The sequence below is a fragment of the Echinops telfairi genome, unplaced genomic scaffold (assembly GCF_000313985.2).
Source record: "Echinops telfairi isolate 266 unplaced genomic scaffold, ASM31398v2 ScPeMD7_9;HRSCAF=40, whole genome shotgun sequence".
NCBI lineage: Eukaryota > Metazoa > Chordata > Mammalia > Afrosoricida > Tenrecidae > Echinops > Echinops telfairi.
The window spans coordinates 85,490,920-85,511,450 of NW_022103906.1; the positions used below are offsets into that span (position 1 = coordinate 85,490,920).

The 20,531-nt window shown below is 34.2% G+C and overlaps 1 protein-coding gene across 6 annotated transcripts in view; it reads left to right on the plus strand.

Annotated features, from left to right (window-relative positions):
• The window catches only part of PUM2 (pumilio RNA binding family member 2), a 71,104-nt gene extending 51,002 nt beyond the window's left edge, over nucleotides 1-20,102 (plus strand). For 4 of the 6 annotated variants that reach the window (XM_013006864.2, XM_030884631.2, XM_045286913.1 and 1 more), the window contains 8 exons: nucleotides 3,847-4,114; nucleotides 6,630-6,759; nucleotides 7,827-7,961; nucleotides 10,360-10,497; nucleotides 13,777-13,902; nucleotides 14,142-14,263; nucleotides 15,100-15,292; nucleotides 17,221-20,102. In XM_013006864.2, coding sequence (XP_012862318.1) covers nucleotides 3,847-4,114; nucleotides 6,630-6,759; nucleotides 7,827-7,961; nucleotides 10,360-10,497; nucleotides 13,777-13,902; nucleotides 14,142-14,263; nucleotides 15,100-15,292; nucleotides 17,221-17,352 — 1,244 coding nt within the window. In that variant the 3' untranslated portion in view covers nucleotides 17,353-20,102. The remainder of the gene's footprint in view (nucleotides 1-3,846; nucleotides 4,115-6,629; nucleotides 6,760-7,826; nucleotides 7,962-10,359; nucleotides 10,498-13,776; nucleotides 13,903-14,141; nucleotides 14,264-15,099; nucleotides 15,293-17,220) is intronic. The other 2 variants (XM_004696054.2, XM_004696055.2) reach the window with 1 other exon arrangement.
• Nucleotides 20,103-20,531: the final 429 nt, after the last annotated feature.

Sequence of the window (20,531 nt, forward strand, 5' to 3'; positions counted from 1 at the left end):
AGACAGACCTGTGAAGATAATAACATGCACAAAAACAAGACAGAGCAAAACAAAAGCAACAAAATAAAGCAACAACAAGCCACTGACAAAAAACAAGAAGAAAGAAAAGTTTGTAGTTCTAGAACGTTTGTTGCCCTTTTAGGAGTGCTTTTCAGTCAAGTCTGTTGGGGCACCAAGCCCTGGCCTCAAAGTAGTTTTGGTATTTCCTGGGGACTTCGTTGCTCTGTTCCACACCCTTAGTGTTTTGCTTTGGTGTGGTGGGATCAGATCGGGTGCAGTTCCCACACTGTTGTCTTCTGTAAGGTCAGTGAGGGATGTCATGTCTCATAGTGGGGCCGGCCATATGGTCCTCTCTGGATGCGCTGCTCTGAGCGGGAATATTGTCCTCAAGGCTTGGTGAGCCAGGATGTGCTCCACTCTCTCTTCCTCCTCCTTCATTTCCTTCTGTGCTCTGATCAGACATGTCTCTCTCCCAGACCTGCAGATTCAGTGCTGTCCTCTGAAATAAATTCTTTGGGTGGGAGGGGCAGGTGTCCACATAGTTCAGATTGGGGTCGGCCCCTCAGACGTCTCCACTGGTTCCCTACTCCATGCTGACATGTTGCATTGGCATCTTGGAGCCCTGTGTTCAAATCTGGTCCCTCTTTCCCTGTGGAGATAAAAACAATACCCTCGCTTTGGGTGGGTATTGTGCCCTGTTTTCAGCATATTTTTAATGCAGTTTTGGGGGTAAGATTAAGTGCCTTGGCTGATACTCAGGTCGGCTCATACTCGAGTATATACAGTAAGCGCTTTAGCCCTTCTATTTAAAGTGTGATCAGAATTCCAGCAGCATCGGCATCACTAGAAGAAAGCTTTTAGTAATTCAGTATCTACTCTTTTAGAAAGATCTCAAGGGAATTTGTGTGCACACTGGGAAGTTCTGCTCTAAAGTGTTTTGTTCCTTTCAACTTGGGGCTTACTCAGTAAAGCCAAGTAACATGCAAAATGAGCAGTGAAACTGTCCACATCTGTTTTTGGACTGCAGTAGCAGCAGTATGAATCTGGATAACATGATTTTGTGTGTGTTCATTTTTAACTTATTTTGAAATGTATATTTTATTGGAAAGTTGCAACAATTGCACAAGTGTTCTTTAATACTCATAATTCAGATTCTCCACGTTACCATCTTAGACACACACACACATTATCTTTTTTCAACCTTTTGAGAAGAGATTGAATATAAGATGTTTCATTTAAATACTTTAGATATGTTTCAGAAAATGCAGGCTTTATTTTGGTAACTACCATTGTCAAAGCCAGAAAATTATCACTGATAACAATACTATGATCAAACCAGCAGACTGTTCAAACTTTGCTTGTTGTCTCACGCATTTCTATATAACAAGAGAAGAAAGGTATGTAGGTTGATTGATTTGAGGGTGTAGGGTTAAATTAAGGATCACATTATATGTCAGGATTTTCTATTCATCTTTAATCTTCAACTTTTTCTGTCTTAGTTTTTTATGATTTTGACTTTTTTTTTTAAGAGTGTAAGCCTTTGACTTGTGGAGTGTCCCTCAATCCTAAAATAGGCTTTGAGTGACCAGCTTTTAGTGTTTAAGCAGCCATATTTAAAATGCTGGATGTATTATAAATGTCAATGACCATTAATTTATATAGCAGCCAATCTTGCCCTAATTTTTTAATTTTTCCGTGTTATAAATGAATTTTAATTAGTCTTCTATAACTGAGAGCCCAACAGTTGAAGACAGTTGACCGTCATTAGACTGCTAAAATCGTCAGCCAGAGCTTGCGTTGGAATTTATTTCCTAATAGAATCGAAAATGTCCTGTTTGGAGATTGGAAAGACTACCTGAATGATGCCACGTAGAATTGCTGCAGTAATTTCCTAGACTGAGTACATATTTTTTATGGTATTGAAACTCTGAAGTGCTTTAAGAATAATGGGGCAAAATGAGATCTTTTGGTCCTGATGAGCAGTGGCACAGAAATAATCATGAGAATGGAGAGAGCAGTTAGATGAATACCAGGAAATGTATGTGAGATACTAGTTTGGGATAATGACTGAAGTTTAGGTTGAAGAACTTGAAGGATGTGCTCTAGCAGGATGCTATGGTTTTTAGCATAAAATGGCACTATTATTTTACCTATTAAGGGAAAAGTATAATTAATTGTTACATCTAAAAAGATTGGAATGGTAAGCAGAATACTCCTGACCAAGTTACAAAGGATGCTAACTAAAAACCTAGTGTCAGGTTTGGTAAAGACCCAATTATGAAGGGGCTTTAAAAAGTTTGTGGAAAAATAATGGAATTTTTCCATAGCTGTTTGAAGTTCCTTTGTATTTGTTGAAGCCATCTGAATCACATTGTTAAAGAATCAGTAGGCTAGTTATCAGTTACTGTTGCAAACAGTTGGTTGCAAGGAACTATACCATCAGAAATAGTAATAGACTGGAAGGATTGATAATAGAGATAACATTTTATTAAAACACTGAAATTGTGTCTTATTCTTTATGTCTTAAGTGGGCTCTTAGTTATGTAGAACTGGGTAAAATGTGGTTTTGATATATAAAATGAATTGTAAATTGTATACTGTTTAGAAAGGTATTCTAGAATTGTGCCTACACAATTGATGCTAAATGAAATATTTAATTAATACTTATTGAACACATAATTATCTCACAGGGTTGTAGGTATTGGGAATCTAGTATATGGATGAATATAATTTTATGAAGGCTGGGGATCCAAATAAATTAATATAAAATATGTAATATATCAAAGTTCAATTAAGGGGGAAAAAAAAGAGCAGTGAAGATAGAAAGTAAGTGAGGACTGTTCCAATCCATTTTGACCTGTACAAGCTCCTTTTGGCTGTTAATGCTGTGTTACCATGTTGCACTGACAGTGTGTCCTTGGGATCTTCTAAACCCTGTGGTCTGGATTCGAATGTATAGCGCTACTCTACATAGAGTTGGTATCTATTAGCATAAAAGTACTCGTGGATTTTGTTGATCTGAATTATCAAATCTACATTTTATAATTTTTTAAACCTTTCTTTTTTAAAAGGACACTGTCAAGTACTTTTAAACCATCTTTCTTAGTTAAAACAACTTCCTGTTTATTTACTTTTGTGTCTACTGGCTGCCCATCAAGTTTCTTGTTTGGAATAGATATAAGTTAATGAAGCTTTTTATTCATTTCTCACAAATTATTATTAGCTTTTTACTATTAAAATATTTAATATTAATGTTTTTGGTATTTGTTATGAGTAATTTTCTAATTATTCTGATTTAGATGACCTATCTAATGTAAAGGAGGTTGGGGTTTTTTTGGTACAGGAATTAATCACTGGATTAACGAAGGAGTAGTCAAATACTTTGTTTTTACATAGATGATACAATGACTTAATGTATTTTTATGTATTTCAAAAATACAAAGTTATCATTAGATGTTAACATATTTCCACTGCAAATGAATTCCAAATTATTTCAGTGTCTTAAAGTGTGTTGTCTAGTTATTTATAACTTGCTTATAAATATAACTGAAAATTTTGATGCTGGTTTCAGTATTCTGGTATTGATACTAGAACATAATACATTAGCTCTTTTCATTACATTTTTTAAAAAGTGCTAAAAACAATTATAGGTTAGTGTTTCTCATCCTTTCAGACTCTTATATACACATTAATTATGTAAGATTTTTCACACTCCAATTTTAACTTTAACAATGTCTTAACATAGTAATTTGTAAAGACTTATTTATAGCTTAAGTAACTTTTATTTGTGATATTTTAACTTTGACTTTGTCAAAAATACTTGCTAACACCACTGCTTTGTTGTAGGAGGACTAACAAATGGTAGTGGTCGCTATATCTCTGCAGCACCTGGAGCAGAAGCAAAATACCGAAGTGCTTCAAGCACTTCCAGTCTATTTAGTTCCAGCAGCCAGCTCTTTCCTCCTTCTCGACTTCGGTATAATAGGTCTGATATTATGCCTTCTGGCCGAAGTAGATTATTGGAAGATTTCAGAAACAACCGCTTCCCAAACCTTCAACTTAGAGACTTGATTGGACACATAATTGAGTTTTCTCAAGACCAGCATGGTTCTAGGTAGGTAATGGTGATTTGCTGCAGAAATTACTACCTTGTTACATCGTAACTTGACTATAATTAGCTAATCTACATAAGCGTTGAAAACTTTTTTTTTAATCAATGTTAAATTTTTTTCCATGTAGGATAAACTATTAAAATGGTGTTTTTTAAATGGCTTCCCAGTTTTATACCATTTGTATTTTAATAATGAAAATATAGCAATGCTTATTATTGGGTTATTTGGATCTGTTATCTCTGTATTAATTTACTTGTTTGAAGATTATGCTTTAAATTAACTTTATGTCCCTAATATATAACTTGACTTTAAAATAGCATAAAACAAAGTTAAAGTGTTTGGGTCTTGTTGCTTTTGTACATTAAACATATTAGAGAGAATAACGCTAGATACATACATGTGAACAAACATTCTCCAAAAAATTAGAATGGAAAACCCACTACCATTGATCTATTCCAACGCAAGGACGTAAATTTTATGGAAGCAGATCGCTTCATCTTTCTGAAAATACATTTATGCTCATCAAGAGACTTCAAGAAAAGAGTAAAAAGAGGACCCAGTGATATGGAAAAACTATTTAGCAATTATATGTAAAGGGCTAATTTTATTTATTTATCTTAAATCGTTTTATTGGTGGCTCTTTTATTTATTTTTATGAATCATTTTATTTGGGCCTCTTACAGCCCTTATAACAATCCATACACACATTATGTCAAGCGCATTTGTACATAGGTTGCCATCATCATTTTCAGAACATTTTCTTTCTATTTGAGCCCTTGGTGTCAGCTCCTCATTTTTTCTTCCCACGAACCCTTGATAATGTATAAATTATTATTATTACTTTTATTTTTATTTTAAGGTACACTTGAGGTTTTATTAAAAGGTTTCCAATTAGGTACTTGCTTCGATTTTTACCTAATTGAAAGTTAGGAAATACAAGGTGCTTTCAAAAAGTAGTACACAAACAACTCTCTTGGGAATTCAGTAGTAGTTGAGTTTTATTCTGAGTTCTTGTTTTATAAACATTTATTAATATTTTACATGTTATTAAAAATAAATTGGTACCTTTGTAATTTTGCTTCTTTGATTTTAGTGTAGATAATAAACTTAGTTGTTATCTCAGTGCCCCAAGTTTTGTCGGTCTAACTAGCCAAAGTCAGTTTTGAGTGTTTCACACTTAGAGACTATTTCAAGAACAGATTTACCTCTTTGAACATGAATGACTCAAGATAGATGAGTCTTGGGAATGACATCAAGGATCCTCCTACATGAAAAAGATAAATAAAACATCAAAATAAATGTCACAAGGGATTTTGAAGTTTTTCTTCTTAATGGAAGAAGTAATGACGTAAAGAATTGAAAATTTAAAAGAGCAACTTAAGAAAGTTAAAGTATTACAATGAAATACGCAGAGACTTTGGGTTTGAAAACTAAAAGGGAAGCGCATACTCAGCATTTCTCACACTGAACTGTAGAAAACCACTCAAGTGTCAAGTTACGCACCTTGAAGAAGATGAGAGGAATACACAGTTATTTGTAGAAAAAACAATTGGCTAATTTCCCCCATTGCTAGAACCAGTGGTGTTGAAGAAAAAAGACCAAGCTGTGCTGAAGGCGCTGGTGAGGAGAACAAGGCTCCCAGAATTGACAACCAATTGAGATGCTTCAACATTTACCATATATACTCGAGTATAAGCCAACCCGATTATCAGCTGAGGCACCTAATTTTACCACAAAAACTGCATTAAAAATGTGCTGGAAAACTTGGCTTATACATGAGTGTATATATAGTAGATAAATTACTGGAAGTGTTCACTCATCTCTACCAAGATATTTTGAAAATTTCTACCTGGCCAGCCAGCTTGGAAGAGATCCTATTTGTCCCCATTCCAAGAAAAGTGATTCAACAGAATATGGGGATTTACTGACCACATTATCATTAATATCACACACAAGTAAAATTTTGTTGAGGATAATGCAGAAACGGTTGCATCAGGACATTGACTGAATTCTGCTGGCTACTCAAGGGAGATGCCAAGTAGAACATGGAGTGAAGGGTCTCATTGCTGATGTTAGATGGACCTAGGTTGAAAGCAGAAAGTACCAGAGAGATGTTGACTTGTGTTTTATTGACTATTCAAAGGTATTCAACTCTGAATCATAAGAAACTGATAACATTGAGAAAAAGAGGTAGAGCCTCAACAAGATGATTGTTACAATGGCTTAAGTGTAACTGTTGTGAAAGTAGTGTTTGATGGGGCAGTGTTTTGTGCATAGCCTCGCCATGAGTCAGAACCACCTCACTGGCACCTAAATAACAAACTGGTGATTGCTGTGATAGAAAGAAATGTCTCATACTTGTCCTTTTTAACATTGGCTGTCTTATAAAGTGTGTATAATACTAGTTTTGAACGTAATTTTGTATGTATCTGTGAAAGCGTATGGGGGGGCTCAAATACAAATTTTTTTATGCTTATTTTCAACTTACTATTATGTTTAAAAATTTCCCTCACATAGATTCATACAGCAAAAGCTAGAGAGAGCTACCCCAGCTGAAAGACAGATGGTATTTAATGAAATTCTACAAGCAGCTTATCAATTAATGACAGATGTTTTTGGCAACTATGTTATACAGAAGTTTTTTGAGGTAAGAATGCGTTCATATTGTATATTCATCCAACTGTATAATTAAGTGCTTTGAAAATAATTTGGAAAAGGTTATCAATAATGGTTGCATAGCACAAAGAATATAATCTATGGCACCGAATGCTTGTAGAAGTTGTTGAATCGGAGAATGTTTTGTTGTGTCTATTATGTCACAATTAAAAAATAATAATAATTACACTAACAGTACAAGGAAGGAAATCATGTTCTAAAATTGTGGCGATGATTATACAACTCTTCTTGATATGGTCGAACTATTATATGTGGATATTTTAATAAGACCTATGATGTTAGACCTGATTAATACTTGAAAATATAAATAATACAAAATTACTAACTCAAAGTTGTCTTAAGGTGAATCAATTAATGAATATTTTCGTCTTTATTTGTACCCTTGGCTGGGTATGTTTTTAGTTTTAAGTTGGCTAATTTTTTACTTTATGGCCAAACATTTACGTGTTTCTTATAAGTACACAATACCGATCTCCTGGAGGTATTGGGATGATCCAGAGGAGCTGCAGAAGCAGATAACTGCACCTTATCCTGTACTGCGGACTCTAGCTTCAAAGTTGTTCGTTGCCAGGAGGTGTGCTGAGTAATTTTTTTAAAGGGGATGGTGGTAGACCAATTAAATTTGGGAACCTGTGATATATGTTGTAGCTTGACTTAACAGATTTCCTCCATTATTGTGCCAGAATATAGTTGAGAATTAACAGGATGAGGAAATTTTAGGGGTCTGTATGTAGGCCTAAGAAGTTCATATGTTAACAGTGAATTTCTCTAAGATGGAGAGAGAGAGAGTGTGTGTGTGTGTGTGTGTGTGTGTGTGTGTGTGTGTGTGTGTGTGTGTGTTTAATAGAGTGGTATTGATGGTCAATAATAGCGTTTTAGATGGTGTGACTTAAAATATTTCCCTCACCTGCCCTTACGCTCACTCATATTACTAAATGTGATACTTTCAAAATAGACTCACTGAATTACAGTTTTCTTACTCCTCAATCAAAGCAAATTATGGTCACTTTTTATTAATCTTATTTTCTTTTCTGCTAGTTCGGGAGTTTGGATCAAAAATTAGCCCTGGCAACTCGTATTCGTGGTCATGTTCTACCTTTAGCCCTGCAGATGTATGGCTGCCGTGTCATTCAGAAAGCATTAGAGTCTATTTCCTCTGACCAGCAGGTAATTGTAAGTTATGACCAAAAATTTCTTACTACTTTATTCAAATTTTTTATTTATTTTATTTTTTTCAAATTTTTAAATTATTGTTTGTCTTACAATACTCTAAAAAGACAAGTATTTCTACAATTAGACAAAAATATAAAATTTGTTTTAGTAGTGTCTCAAATGGGACATTTCTAACTGAGAATTACATTTCAGCTCTTTGATCTGCCCTATTTCTCCTCTTCAACATTTTTCATCACTATATGAAGAAATTCAAATGTCTGCAATGTGACAAGCAGAGTGCTAAGTTAATGAGCGCTTTTGCTGATGCTTATTTGATTTCACATAATAAATCCTTTTAGTATTCCAATGTTTGTGTTGTCTTTCATATTTTCATTATAAATTTTCTTAAATAGCATTCTCTATACTAGTTAAAAATGGATGCAAATAAATTGTTTGTAAGAAAATCAACAGGAAAAGAATCCTCTTAACAAAGTTTACAATTCTTTGAGAGAGAAGAGAGCCAGTCATTAAATAGAAACTATATCATGTTTCTGGACAGAAAATCTAAATATATTATGTTACTAAAGGATTGATATAATTGAATTGTATATTTTCTGGAAATTTTCTTCTAACTGATCAAAACAGTGTCGATGTTATTTGCAATAAGACAAGAATATTTAGAGTCGAGGATAAAGAAAAATGCTATTCTACTACACTTTTAAAATATGCTGTGAGACAACACTCATTAGTGTGGTTCTTGAATGAGATTAAACAGACTTAAAGTGGAATTGACAGCTCCAGAGTTATACACGGGTAAGTCCTTTTCAGACAATTTTTTATTCCCAAAGCTCAAGGAACATTGAAATGGAACATCATTTTGAGTTGCTCAGGAATGCTAAAACTGCCATTTGACTTGTTATAAACGCAACAGCACAGAATTCTTCAAGGAAGGTTGGTTCATCTTTATATAGGCCTGAATATGAGGATCCATGGGGAAATGCTCGCGCACACTTTGGTACTTTTGTGTAACGAAGGTTTCTGAGGCTTTGGAATAGTCCTTTTCGTTTACACTCATATGTAAGCAGTTTATGTGTTATAATGAAAACACAATTTCTGGAGACATAGGGCATTTGGAAAGAGATCAGTTAACACTCAAACCCATACACATAATAAATTCTAGAATTAACTATATTAATAATAAACATGATAAATGCACAGGCGAATTAGATACTATTAAGCAAACATTTTGAAAATCAAAGAAATGCTCTTGTGGAGTATATTCTGAGTTTGGGTGTAATTTAAAATAACACCACATTAGAGAAAGATAAATTTTATAATGTACAAGTTTAGAACTTCTCTACCAGAAACCTCAACCTGTATTGATATTTTAAAAATACTTAAATTTTGCAAGAATTAAGAACAAGTCCGAGGTAAATCAGTTAATGAATTTTAATACTATATTCTTTACTCTGATCCTTCAGTGCATTTTATTTTGTAATTAGCCAAATTTTAGTTAATTACTAAACACATCTATACCAAGTCTTGACTGAACAGAATGAAGTTGAGAGTAGTTTTGTGTGAGCAAAAAAAGGTGAAAGCCTGTAAATTGAATATGTGTAATACACTTCTCTACCATACTATTCCCTGCTGCTTTCATATAGAAAAAAGTATTACTATTACACTAGCTGCCAATATTTTCCCCAAAGGATTAATGTCTATTTAACAAGTTCCTGTACATTTATCAGAAAAACATCGTATGGTAATTCGTTAAAAGATATAAAAGTTAAAGAGGGGGGAAAACTAGTAAATAAATCTAACTACAAATGAGTTTAACCTTAAAAATAATCAAATAACTGTAAATTGAAAAGAAAGATCCTGTTTGTCCGTTAAATGACAAATAAAATAAATCATCCAGAGATTCTCCCTGGGGAAGGTTTCAGAGATAACGAAAACTGTTTGAAGCAAATATTTTATTAGTATTAAGAAGGAACTAAAATCTTCAATAATTGAAATAACATGAAAATCCCATATCCTATAAATACCCAATTTCTTTCCTTTTCCAAGTACTTGATGGACTCATATAGTCATTAAATTGTATGCTTTTAGAGAGAAAATTTTAAAATCCTAAGTATGGGATAAGTGTACAGTTTTGATTTAGTTTTATTGGTTGTCAGCTGAGGAAAATGTACACAAGACAGCAGTTGTGGCAAATTCACATTTATAATTCTGCAAGATGTTTTAGTAATTTCCAGCTTATATTTTAGGGAAAACTTTTTTTATATTTTAAGAAAACTTATATTTTAGGGAAGAAAACTATCTCCTGTTAAAAATGTTACAAGCAGTAAAGACTTTGTTATTATGCTTTTGCTTCCTTCTCAGTATTTTTAACTTAAATATAAGAGCCATCTTCTTGTTTCAGAGTGAAATGGTAAAGGAGCTAGATGGTCATGTACTGAAATGTGTGAAAGATCAGAATGGAAACCATGTTGTACAAAAGTGCATTGAGTGTGTGCAGCCACAGTCACTGCAGTTCATCATTGATGCTTTCAAAGGACAAGTAAGATTGATCTTTGCTTCTAATTAATTAACCAAAAATTCACTGCCTAAGAATTCCTCCTCCTAGCGCTCCTCTATCGAGTGTTTGAACTGTAAATCTGTACAGGAATGGACATCTCTATTATAATTACTAGTTGTTGTTAGGTGCCACAGAGTCGTTTTCAACGCATGCAACAGAACGAAATGCCACTGTGTGTGATGCCGTTGTTGCAGCCACTTGTGTGTCAGTCCATCTCATCAAGGCCCGTCATCTTTTTCGTTTTCTTCTACTTGACCAAGCATGAAGTCCTTCTCCAGAGATTGGTCTCTCTGGATAATATGACCAAAGTACATGAAATACAATCCTTACCCCCAAGGAACATTCTGGCTATACTTCTTCCAAGGCAGATTTGGGGGCTTGGGGGGGCAGTCCATAGTATTTCAATATTCTTCCCCGACACTATAATTCAAATACATCAGTTCTTATGTTTGCCTTATTCAGTGTACAACTTTCACATGCATGTGAGGTGACTAAAAATACCATGGCTTGGGTCAGGTGGACCCAAGTAACATAGGTGCCCTTCAGCACAAAGAGGTACATGAAGCAGATTTACCCAGTGCAATATGTCTTTTGATCTTTTGCCTGCTGCTTTCAGCTAAGGTCCCTTTGACAATTAGCCTAGATATCCCTTGTTCTGCTTGTTCTTTTGACTCAGGCCTGAACTTCTAGTACCTAGCTTCCCCACCAATGTACTGCTGTAACCTGTGTTGATGATCTTCAGCAAAATTTTACTTGGCGTGTGATATCAGTGATAATTATTCTAAAATTAGCATATTCGGTTGGTGTGACAGTTCCTTGGCATAGGTAGAAATATAAATAAATATCTTCCAGTCATTTGGCCAAGTGGCTGTCTTCCAAATTTCCTGACATAGATGAGTTAGTGCTTCCAGTGAATGCTTTATTATCAACTTGTTAAATGATTCCCGTTGGTATTCCATCAATTCCTGGAGCCTTGCTTGGTACTAATGCTATCAATGCAGCTTGAACTTCAGTACCATTGGTTCTTGATCATATGCTACCTCTTTATTTACACACACACACACACACACGCACTACATCTTGAAGTGGTTGAATGTCATCTAGTTCTGTTTTGGTACAGTAACTCCATTCTTCCCATCTTCCTTTGATACTTTTCTGCATTGTTCAATATTTTGTCCATAAAATCTTTCAGTATTGCAACTTGAGGCTTGAATTTTTCTCTTGAGTTCTTTCAGTGTAAGATAGGATTGGTTGTGTTTTTCCAACTTCTAGGTTTTTGCACATTTTGTTAAAATATTTGACTTTTTCTTCTTGATCTACCTGCCCTTTGTAATTTTCTGTTCAGCTCTTTGACTTCAACATTTCTTCTATTTGCCCTAGCAGTTCTATGATTTAAGAGCAAATTTCAGAGTCTTCTTTGACATCCACTTTTATCTTTACTTTCTGATCTTTTTAAGACCCACTAGCTTTTTTCATGTATGATGTTCTTGATGTTATTCCACAGCTCATCAGGTCTTTTGTCATTAGTGCTTAATGCATCAAATCTGTACTTCAGATGATCTCTAAATTCTGATCAGATATTCTCAAGGTTGTTTTTTGGCTATCTTGGACTTCTTTTGCTACAACCTGAACTTAACATATGAGCAATTGATTGTCCATTCTACAGTTGGCCCCTGGCCTGCTTTTTACTGTTAATGCTGAGCTTCTCTGTCGTCTCTTTTCATAGATGTAGTCAATTGGATCTATCACCAAGACCAAATTTTCCAACGATTATGCTTTCCTCTTTGCTTCCAACTTTGTTTTCCAATAATTATCAATGCGTCTTGAATCTTTCTTTGATCAATTTCATGGAAATCTTCATTTTCTACATCTCTAGCTTTAGTGGTTATGGAAATTTGAATAATTGTCATTCATTGGAATTCCTTCTATTTGGATAGACATTATCCTATCGCAGATAGCATTGTGCTTCAAGATAGATTTTGAAATGTTCATTTTGACCATGAATGCAGTGCCTTTCTTTTTTATGGTGTTATTAGTAAACAATAGTAAACAATATGCTTTTTTGATTAAAAATGGTCAGTACCAGTTTATTTTTAGCTCACTAATACCTAGAATATTGATTGTTTTAATGCAGTTCATTTCATTTTTAACAACCTCTAATTTTCCTAGATTCATACTTTGTACGTTCCAAGTTCCAACTATTACTTGTGTCTTTGCAGCTGATTATTCTCATTTTGAATCATGCTCCACCAGCAAATGAAGGTCCCGAAGGCTCTACTCTACCATGCATCACTCTGTCCTTGTCATTATGAATCTACTTTAAGAAGGCAGTTCTTCCTCGGTCATATCTTGAGTGGCTTCCAAACTGAGAGACTTATCTTTTCTGGCTTTATCTCTGTCACTGTTCTGCTTCTATTCATTAGTTTGTCAATAACTAATAGTGTTTCAGTGCCATCCATAGGGTTTTCAGTGGCTAAATCCCCTTGCAATGGACAGCCTGTTCCTTCTTTGTAATCTGTTCTTATTCTAGAAGCTCTGCTGAAACCTGTTTATTTTGGTGACCCTGATGGTATTTGAAACACTAGTGTTATAGTCTTCAGCAACACAGCAACACACCAAGGCACCATATTATTACAAACTGAACAACAAGCCATGGATATAATTAGTTAATAGGACATTATTTTCAAATTTGAATGTTCATACATTTTTCATATGTCCCAATGTGTAATTCCTAGCACTTTCATACAAAAATAAGAGACAAAAGAATAATGTACATTAGCACTTGCCTGTTTCATATGGGGACTTAGTTGAGAATTTATTTTGGAACAAAAGCTTAGAACTGTATGAGTTTTTAGGTATGTTACTTTACGTAGTAACTGTAACCACTTTTGGAATTATAAACCCAATAATGTGTTTCTGAATTTATCGGAAGATGGGAAGGAGGGGAGAAGCCATAAGAATATAATAAAAGACAATTAAAATAAATGACAGTTAGTAATGAATGCCTAGTAATTAATAGTTCTAAATTACTATGCTATCCTACTTCCCATAAATCCATTTTACATGCCCTCAGTCCTCTAGTTTCTAGATTTCTTTGGATCATAGCATCTATAGATCTACGCTGAGCCTCCTCCCTATTGCATGTGATGCCATCACCCTTCCATTTTCCATTAAATCCAAATATTGTTAAAAACTTTTCTGCCTCCATGCTTTCCAAAATTGTTAAGCAATGGAAATTTTAATTTTTCTAATTATTTTAAGGTGTTTGTGCTTTCAACTCATCCTTACGGCTGCAGAGTTATCCAGCGCATCCTAGAGCACTGCACTGCAGAGCAGACCTTACCTGTCTTAGAGGAACTCCATCAACATACAGAGCAGTTGGTGCAGGTATAAAAAAGTCTCTTAGTAATTTGAGATGTTTGTGTATTTTTTAAATGACTGACTGTTTTAGCAAGGACATATCATTTATTAAGTGAATGTACTATAGAAATAGAAGAGCACAGTGATGGTAAAATCCTTTTGTTTCTGAATTACTCGATTTTTAGATAAGTTGACCAACATCTTTATAAAGAGTAATCATTCCATCTTTCTCTTAATGAAAGTAATTTTTAAATATCTATTCTTAGGATCAGTATGGCAATTATGTTATTCAGCATGTACTGGAACATGGTCGACCTGAAGACAAGAGCAAAATTGTTTCTGAAATCAGAGGCAAGGTCTTAGCCCTGAGTCAACACAAATTTGCCAGGTATGGCAATTTTTTTTTTCTTCCCAGTGAACAAGAATGTTTACAGCATTATTTGAAATAATAATAAAACAATTTTAAAAACCTGGAAACCACTCGAATTTTTGAAACAAGGAGACTACTTTAATAAATAATGATTCTATTCTAAGGACTAATAACTATAAAAAATAAGTTTATATTTAAGGTTTATCTGAGAGGATGTTTGTGATAAATTAAGTGTTTTATTAAGTCTGAATAAAAAATATTGAATAAAATAAAATATGAACCAGTTTGTGTGAAAAGGTAATCGAATGCACATATGTCTTTGAACGTTTGTATGAGCAGTGAAAAGTAATTGTTTGCACTCCCCATCAAAGGGTGAGGGTGGCAGGAAAGCCAAAAATTCCATCTTCCTGTGCAGCTTGTTTTAAGAGGCAAGTGTTACCTATAATGAAAAAGAGAAAAGCTAGGCGGGTCTCCCTGCCCTCAGACCTTACCTGCCTTCCCCAGGATGAAGCACACTGTTCCTGCAGTGTAGCCCAATGTTCATATGCAATATTTTTAATTCCATATCAGATCTTTCTTTTAGTACACATTCTTGAGTGTTCTAGACCTTTTAGTGACCTAGCTTCATTTTTCCCCCCAGTCTTTTCATAATTTTAAGAGGCTTGTAATTGTACTAGTGGAAGTCAAAATATGGGTTCTCTTACTATCTTGGCTTCTATTTTAAAAGCTGTTATAAAGACGAGAGTCCCTTCATGATTCTCTTCTTTGAATAGGTTGACCATATTTATTCAGAAGCCAAGATTTTGCTATGGAAAAAAATTAATTAATCTTTATGTATATACTTTAATTTTTAGCAATGTAGTAGAAAAATGTGTTACTCATGCCTCCCGTGCTGAGAGAGCGTTACTGATTGACGAGGTTTGCTGCCAGAATGATGGTCCTCACAGTGCCTTATACACCATGATGAAGGACCAGTATGCCAACTATGTGGTTCAGAAGATGATTGATATGGCTGAACCTGCTCAGAGAAAGATCATCATGCACAAGGTAGTAATGATAACCACATAAAGCGCATAGGGAACGACAGTTTGTGTGACAAGCATTTAACTTCTCTAGGCTTTATTATCCTCATGTCTTACAGCTTATGGGCGGATCTGAAATTAATGGAAAACCTTTTGTAGATGTTGATAGTGCTTACCTTTATTAAATTCTTAAATGAACGGTAAAATTATCTTCATACTTTATCTCTTTAGAACTTTATTGTAATTCTTTTTTCCCCATCTTATTCAGATGTATTTGATGTTTCCTAATAGATGGCTTCAGTGCTGTCAATGTAATTAGTTTTTCTAAAGAGAAAATTTACTGTATGTACTCAAGTATAAGCTGACCCGAATATCAGCCGAGGCACCTAATTTTACCACAAAATCTGGCATTAAAAATGTGCTGTAAAACTCGGCTTATACACGAGTATATATGGGTATTGATTTGACTGGTTTTTCTTTCGGTTCCAGATAGTAGTAATTCTTAGCACTTGACATTTTAGCTGTCTTCACTCTGTACATTTAATACCCTGTTAGAACGGAATGGTCCCCTAAAAAGAAGTGTAAATTGCCTTAGGAAAACATTCTTAAGAAGAAGAGTGAAAGAAATAGTATCTGAAGACTCAGTCTTGAAGTTTCCTGAATCTGTCGATTCAGGAAGCACAAAGCAAAGTCCTTTACCTCTAGATTTCTCTTATGTAGAGGAAATGATCTTTTAACACTAACAATATTTTGACTTTTAAAATACATTTCTCAAATCATTAACATTTTTTTTACCTAAGAGGCACACTGGTGGTGTAGGGGTTAAGAGTCAGGCTGCTAACTGCAAAATCAGCAGTTAGAAACCACCTGGCCTTACAAGGTGCTCTATTCCTGTAGAGTAAGTCTTAAAATTACCTCTAGGGCTGGTGCTACCCTGTCCAATTATTGGGTCGCTGTGCATGAGTTTGGTTTGGGTTGGGTTTTTAATCTTAATATTTTTATTTAAAAATTAGTACATAAAATGTTTTTAGCCTTTTTTTTTTAATCATTTTATTGGGGGCGCATACAGCTCATCACAATCCATACATCCATCCATTGTGTCAAGCACATTTGTACATTCATTGCCCTCACCATTCTCAAAATATTTGCTCTCCACTTAAGTGCCTGGCATCAGCTCCTCATTTTTACTCTTCCCTCACCCCTCCCTCATGGAATCTTGATAATTTATAAATTATTATTATTTTGTTCAACTTTATTAACTGTCATGTTATGAATGTCAAAATATGGGTTATCATGACATTGAAAGTTAATTTTAATTATTATATTTTGTGTGAAATATGGTTTGAAATTAATGTTCAATATTAATCATTGGAGATCATTTGTACAATTCAACAAGTGTTTCGAAGAATAAATTCCTAGGTTTGGAATTGCAGGATCAAAGGGCATAAGTGTTTTACATTTTAATAGATATTGCCAAATTACTCCAAAAAAAAAATCTTAGCAAGTTTATAGCTATTTAATATATAAGAAGAGCGGCTGTTATGCTACATTCTCATCATTTCCAGTTATTAATATTTATTGAATCTCTGCCAGGATGGATGGAAATAGAACAGTTTGGTTCTTTTAATTTGCATTTAAAGATTATCAGTGGCATATTAAACATGTTAAATTTAGTAGCCATCAATACAATTTACTGTAAGAGTTCACAAACTTATTTCTTCTGTATTTGGAATGGCTATGCTATTAGTCTATCAAATAGACTGATTCATTGAACTTTGAAAGCAGAAACTTGGAAAGTGGGATGGAAATAACTGCTTTTACAAACAGCAACTTTCTTTGGATTTGAAATTTAAAACAGTAATTACTTCTATTAGGTTACCCTAATTTTAAGTTGTATTTTAAGAAAGGAGAAACGTAAAATAAATGTTATTATTTAAATACTTTGTTTTTCAGATTCGACCTCACATTACTACTTTGCGCAAATACACTTATGGAAAGCATATACTGGCCAAGTTGGAAAAATACTATTTGAAAAATAGCCCAGATCTTGGGCCTATTGGAGGACCACCAAATGGAATGTTGTAAAGGGAAAGGAGACGATGATATAACCATGTGAAAAGAGGTTTTTTTGTTTGTGAATTATCAAAACACAACTCAACCATGGATCTTCAATTTTTTTTTTAAAGCAAAGCTATTTATTGACTTTATTCATCCATTTGTAAATTTTTAAGGTTCTTGTGTATATTTGGGGTGGTGGTGGTGAATTATATATCCAGCCCTAAGTGGAGACCTATCAGATTGGCTTGCTAGCAAAGCACAGAATGCTTGTATATGATGTAACTGTATCCACACAAAAAAACCCTGTCACATATTTTGTAAATTTTTACCTTGTAAAGTCACAAAAATAGTTTTTAAGGGAAAAGTACAGTATTCTTTTAATAAACTGGCTTGCAGTCTGATAGGTCTTCGACCCCATAGCACAACAGGTTTCTAGAGATGTATATAGAATTATAGTCTTTTTTCTTTCTCTTTTGTTTCCCTTATGTGACACCTTTTATAACAGATTAGAAATCAACTGCATCAATATTATTAATATTTTAAATGAAAAAGCTAAGTTGTATTTTGGTAATTCACAAACTATCATGCAAATAAAAAACCCAGCAAGTAAGACAAGAATTAACTGACTTGAGAAGAAAATAACCTACATTATTTATAATGGATGTGGTTTTAATACAAATACTGCCCCAAACGTCTCTGGCAATGTACAAAAGTATTGTATATACTTACATATGTAATTGTTATAAGAGGTCGAGAAAAACAAAATCATGGTGACACTTCCATCCAGTTAAATGCACTAAATGAAAAGTTAAATCCCATAGTAACTTTTCATTTTGGTCTGCAAAGAGAAAGTGGAAATTTGTATTTTGTTTTGCTTATGGAATTACAAAGACAGGAAATGTTGGGCTCATTTTGCTTTCCCCTAGTAGATCCAGAAAGTAGGTATCAGAAAGAGGTAAAAAGGGGCCACTGAAAAGTGAATTTGACAGCTCGACATTTAAGCATGATTACATATTCAGCTAGCTTCTTTTGCTTCCTATAAATATATGCATTGTGTGTGTAGTAATAGATGTAAGTTTACACTTTGAAAACAAATCTTGTTTCAATGTTTATTATAAAACCTTGATAATTTAGTAGTGATGCTTACCTTGGTTGTACAGGTGTACATTTGTAAACCTTCATGCTGTAAATGGAATTTGTTTTATCTCTTTGGGAAACATTTGCATTTTAGTGTACATTTATGTCCCTGCCCTCTTTGACTTGGCATATAGTGTTGAATAATGTAAATTTATTTCTCCAAATCAAGAGTGATTTTAAAAAATTTTTTTTATCTTTATATGGTTTCAGAGGTAAGAACCAGCTTTCTTTTTATTATTATGATACACATTTTGTTTTATAACATAGTTGTTGACTGTTAATATGGTCGTGCTAGATTTGGGTAGTGTTCAATTGAAGTCAGGGTATTGTGCATAATAGAAAGTATTGGATTGAGATATTTGGTTACCATGGAGGCCAATGCTTTTTTCATCTTATTAAATGTGATGTGACTTTTTTCTTTGTACAGAAGAGTACTGTATTTTTGAATAGCCTACTCCCAAGTAAGAGCAAATCTGTATGATAACATTTTTTTCTCTGGACATAAGACACAGTAACATATGATGTACATTTACAAGCGGCCTTATGTACATTTCCCAACAACCTTTTTAAGGCAAAATTGTGACCATATGTGTATAATTAAAATCGTTTTTAATCCTTTGCCTATGAAAATATTTTGGAGAAAAAAACCTTGCTTTGTATATTCAGTTTCTGAAAGATAAAGAAAGTGCTTTGTATTTTGTTGAAATCAGTATTTTGTATAAAACATTTATGTTGACCCACTTATGTTTAGTGCTGAAAACAAAAGTGAACGTGCTATTTCGGTTGATTGACTCTGTAAGGAAATTTTTTTTGGAGATCTGCAGAAGAAAAGCAATTCTCTTGAGCACAACAATGGATATAAAGGTTTTATCTTTTAGCTGTTTGTATCATAAACCTTAAAATAGTGGCATAACTTTGGGGTGCCAGGCATACTTTTCATGTTCCAAGTTGAGTTATTTTAGTTTTCTAACCCAGCATTCCTTGGTGAGGCTATTAACTCTAACCACTTGTCACTGGTTGGTTGTCCTGTCTCATGTCACACTGGTCTATGAGGGTGCCCTGGTCACAGCAGCAGTGTGGTTGTTGTTTGGGGGTTGGTTGATGTTTTGTTTTGTACAAAGCTGCTCTCCTTTTCATCCCTGCTTAGCCCATGTTGAACTTGTGTTCCCGGTGTCACCCATGGCTCCAGGATCAAAGCTGGCCTCGTTGGAGGGGCAGTGACTTTCCTGTGCTTGCACAGCTGAAGTCCTGGTCTTCCTTTATGCTCATGCTCCCTGACACAGGCATTTACTTCTCTCTGAAAATCAGGACACGGCTAGTCCTAAAGAATAGGACGGTGGGAAGCCGAACCCTCTTCTTTGTTTCTCATTATTGACAACCCAGCCTTCCCAACATTTTAAGTAGTTGGCATAGAGTTCTGGTAAAATCTGAAAACGATGTTTTAGAATGAAGGAATTTAAGTTGGGCAGAACCACCTAGGCTTTGCTTTGGAGTGTCTCCTTTTGCTATGGATTGTCTCTGGACCAGTTTGTCTAGGTTCTGGCTCTTATTGGTTCATATGGAATAATGTTAACTTCACTTTGTATATTATGTATAAATTAGAAAATGAAAAATGTGTGAATAACATTGTATGAAATAAACCTGGTCTTGTGTTTTTCTCTAGATAAAATACCCTTCTGTACCTTGATTATAATTCAGATTGTGCCCTTCAAATTTATTGTGATTTAAGGAAATCAAAAATATTTCTATCACATGGGTGCTGGTCTGTGGCCACTGATCCATCTGGTGGTATTTTACCTGTTGATTAATACTCAGAATCTCCATCTAATTAGAGTACTTACTTGTTTTGTAGCGATTAATGAAAACTTCTTAAAGGCATTTTGAGGTCAAATTAATTCCTATCGATTAGGTGGCAGTATTGCCTAACGGGAAGTACAGTTTGGGTAAGAATTTCAATTTTACTTAACTAGTTACAAACTTAGGAGCTTTGGTTGCATAGTGGTTATGTGTTGGGTTGCTAAGTTTTCAGAATTGATAGTATATAAAAAGTACTAAAAATTTAAAAACTT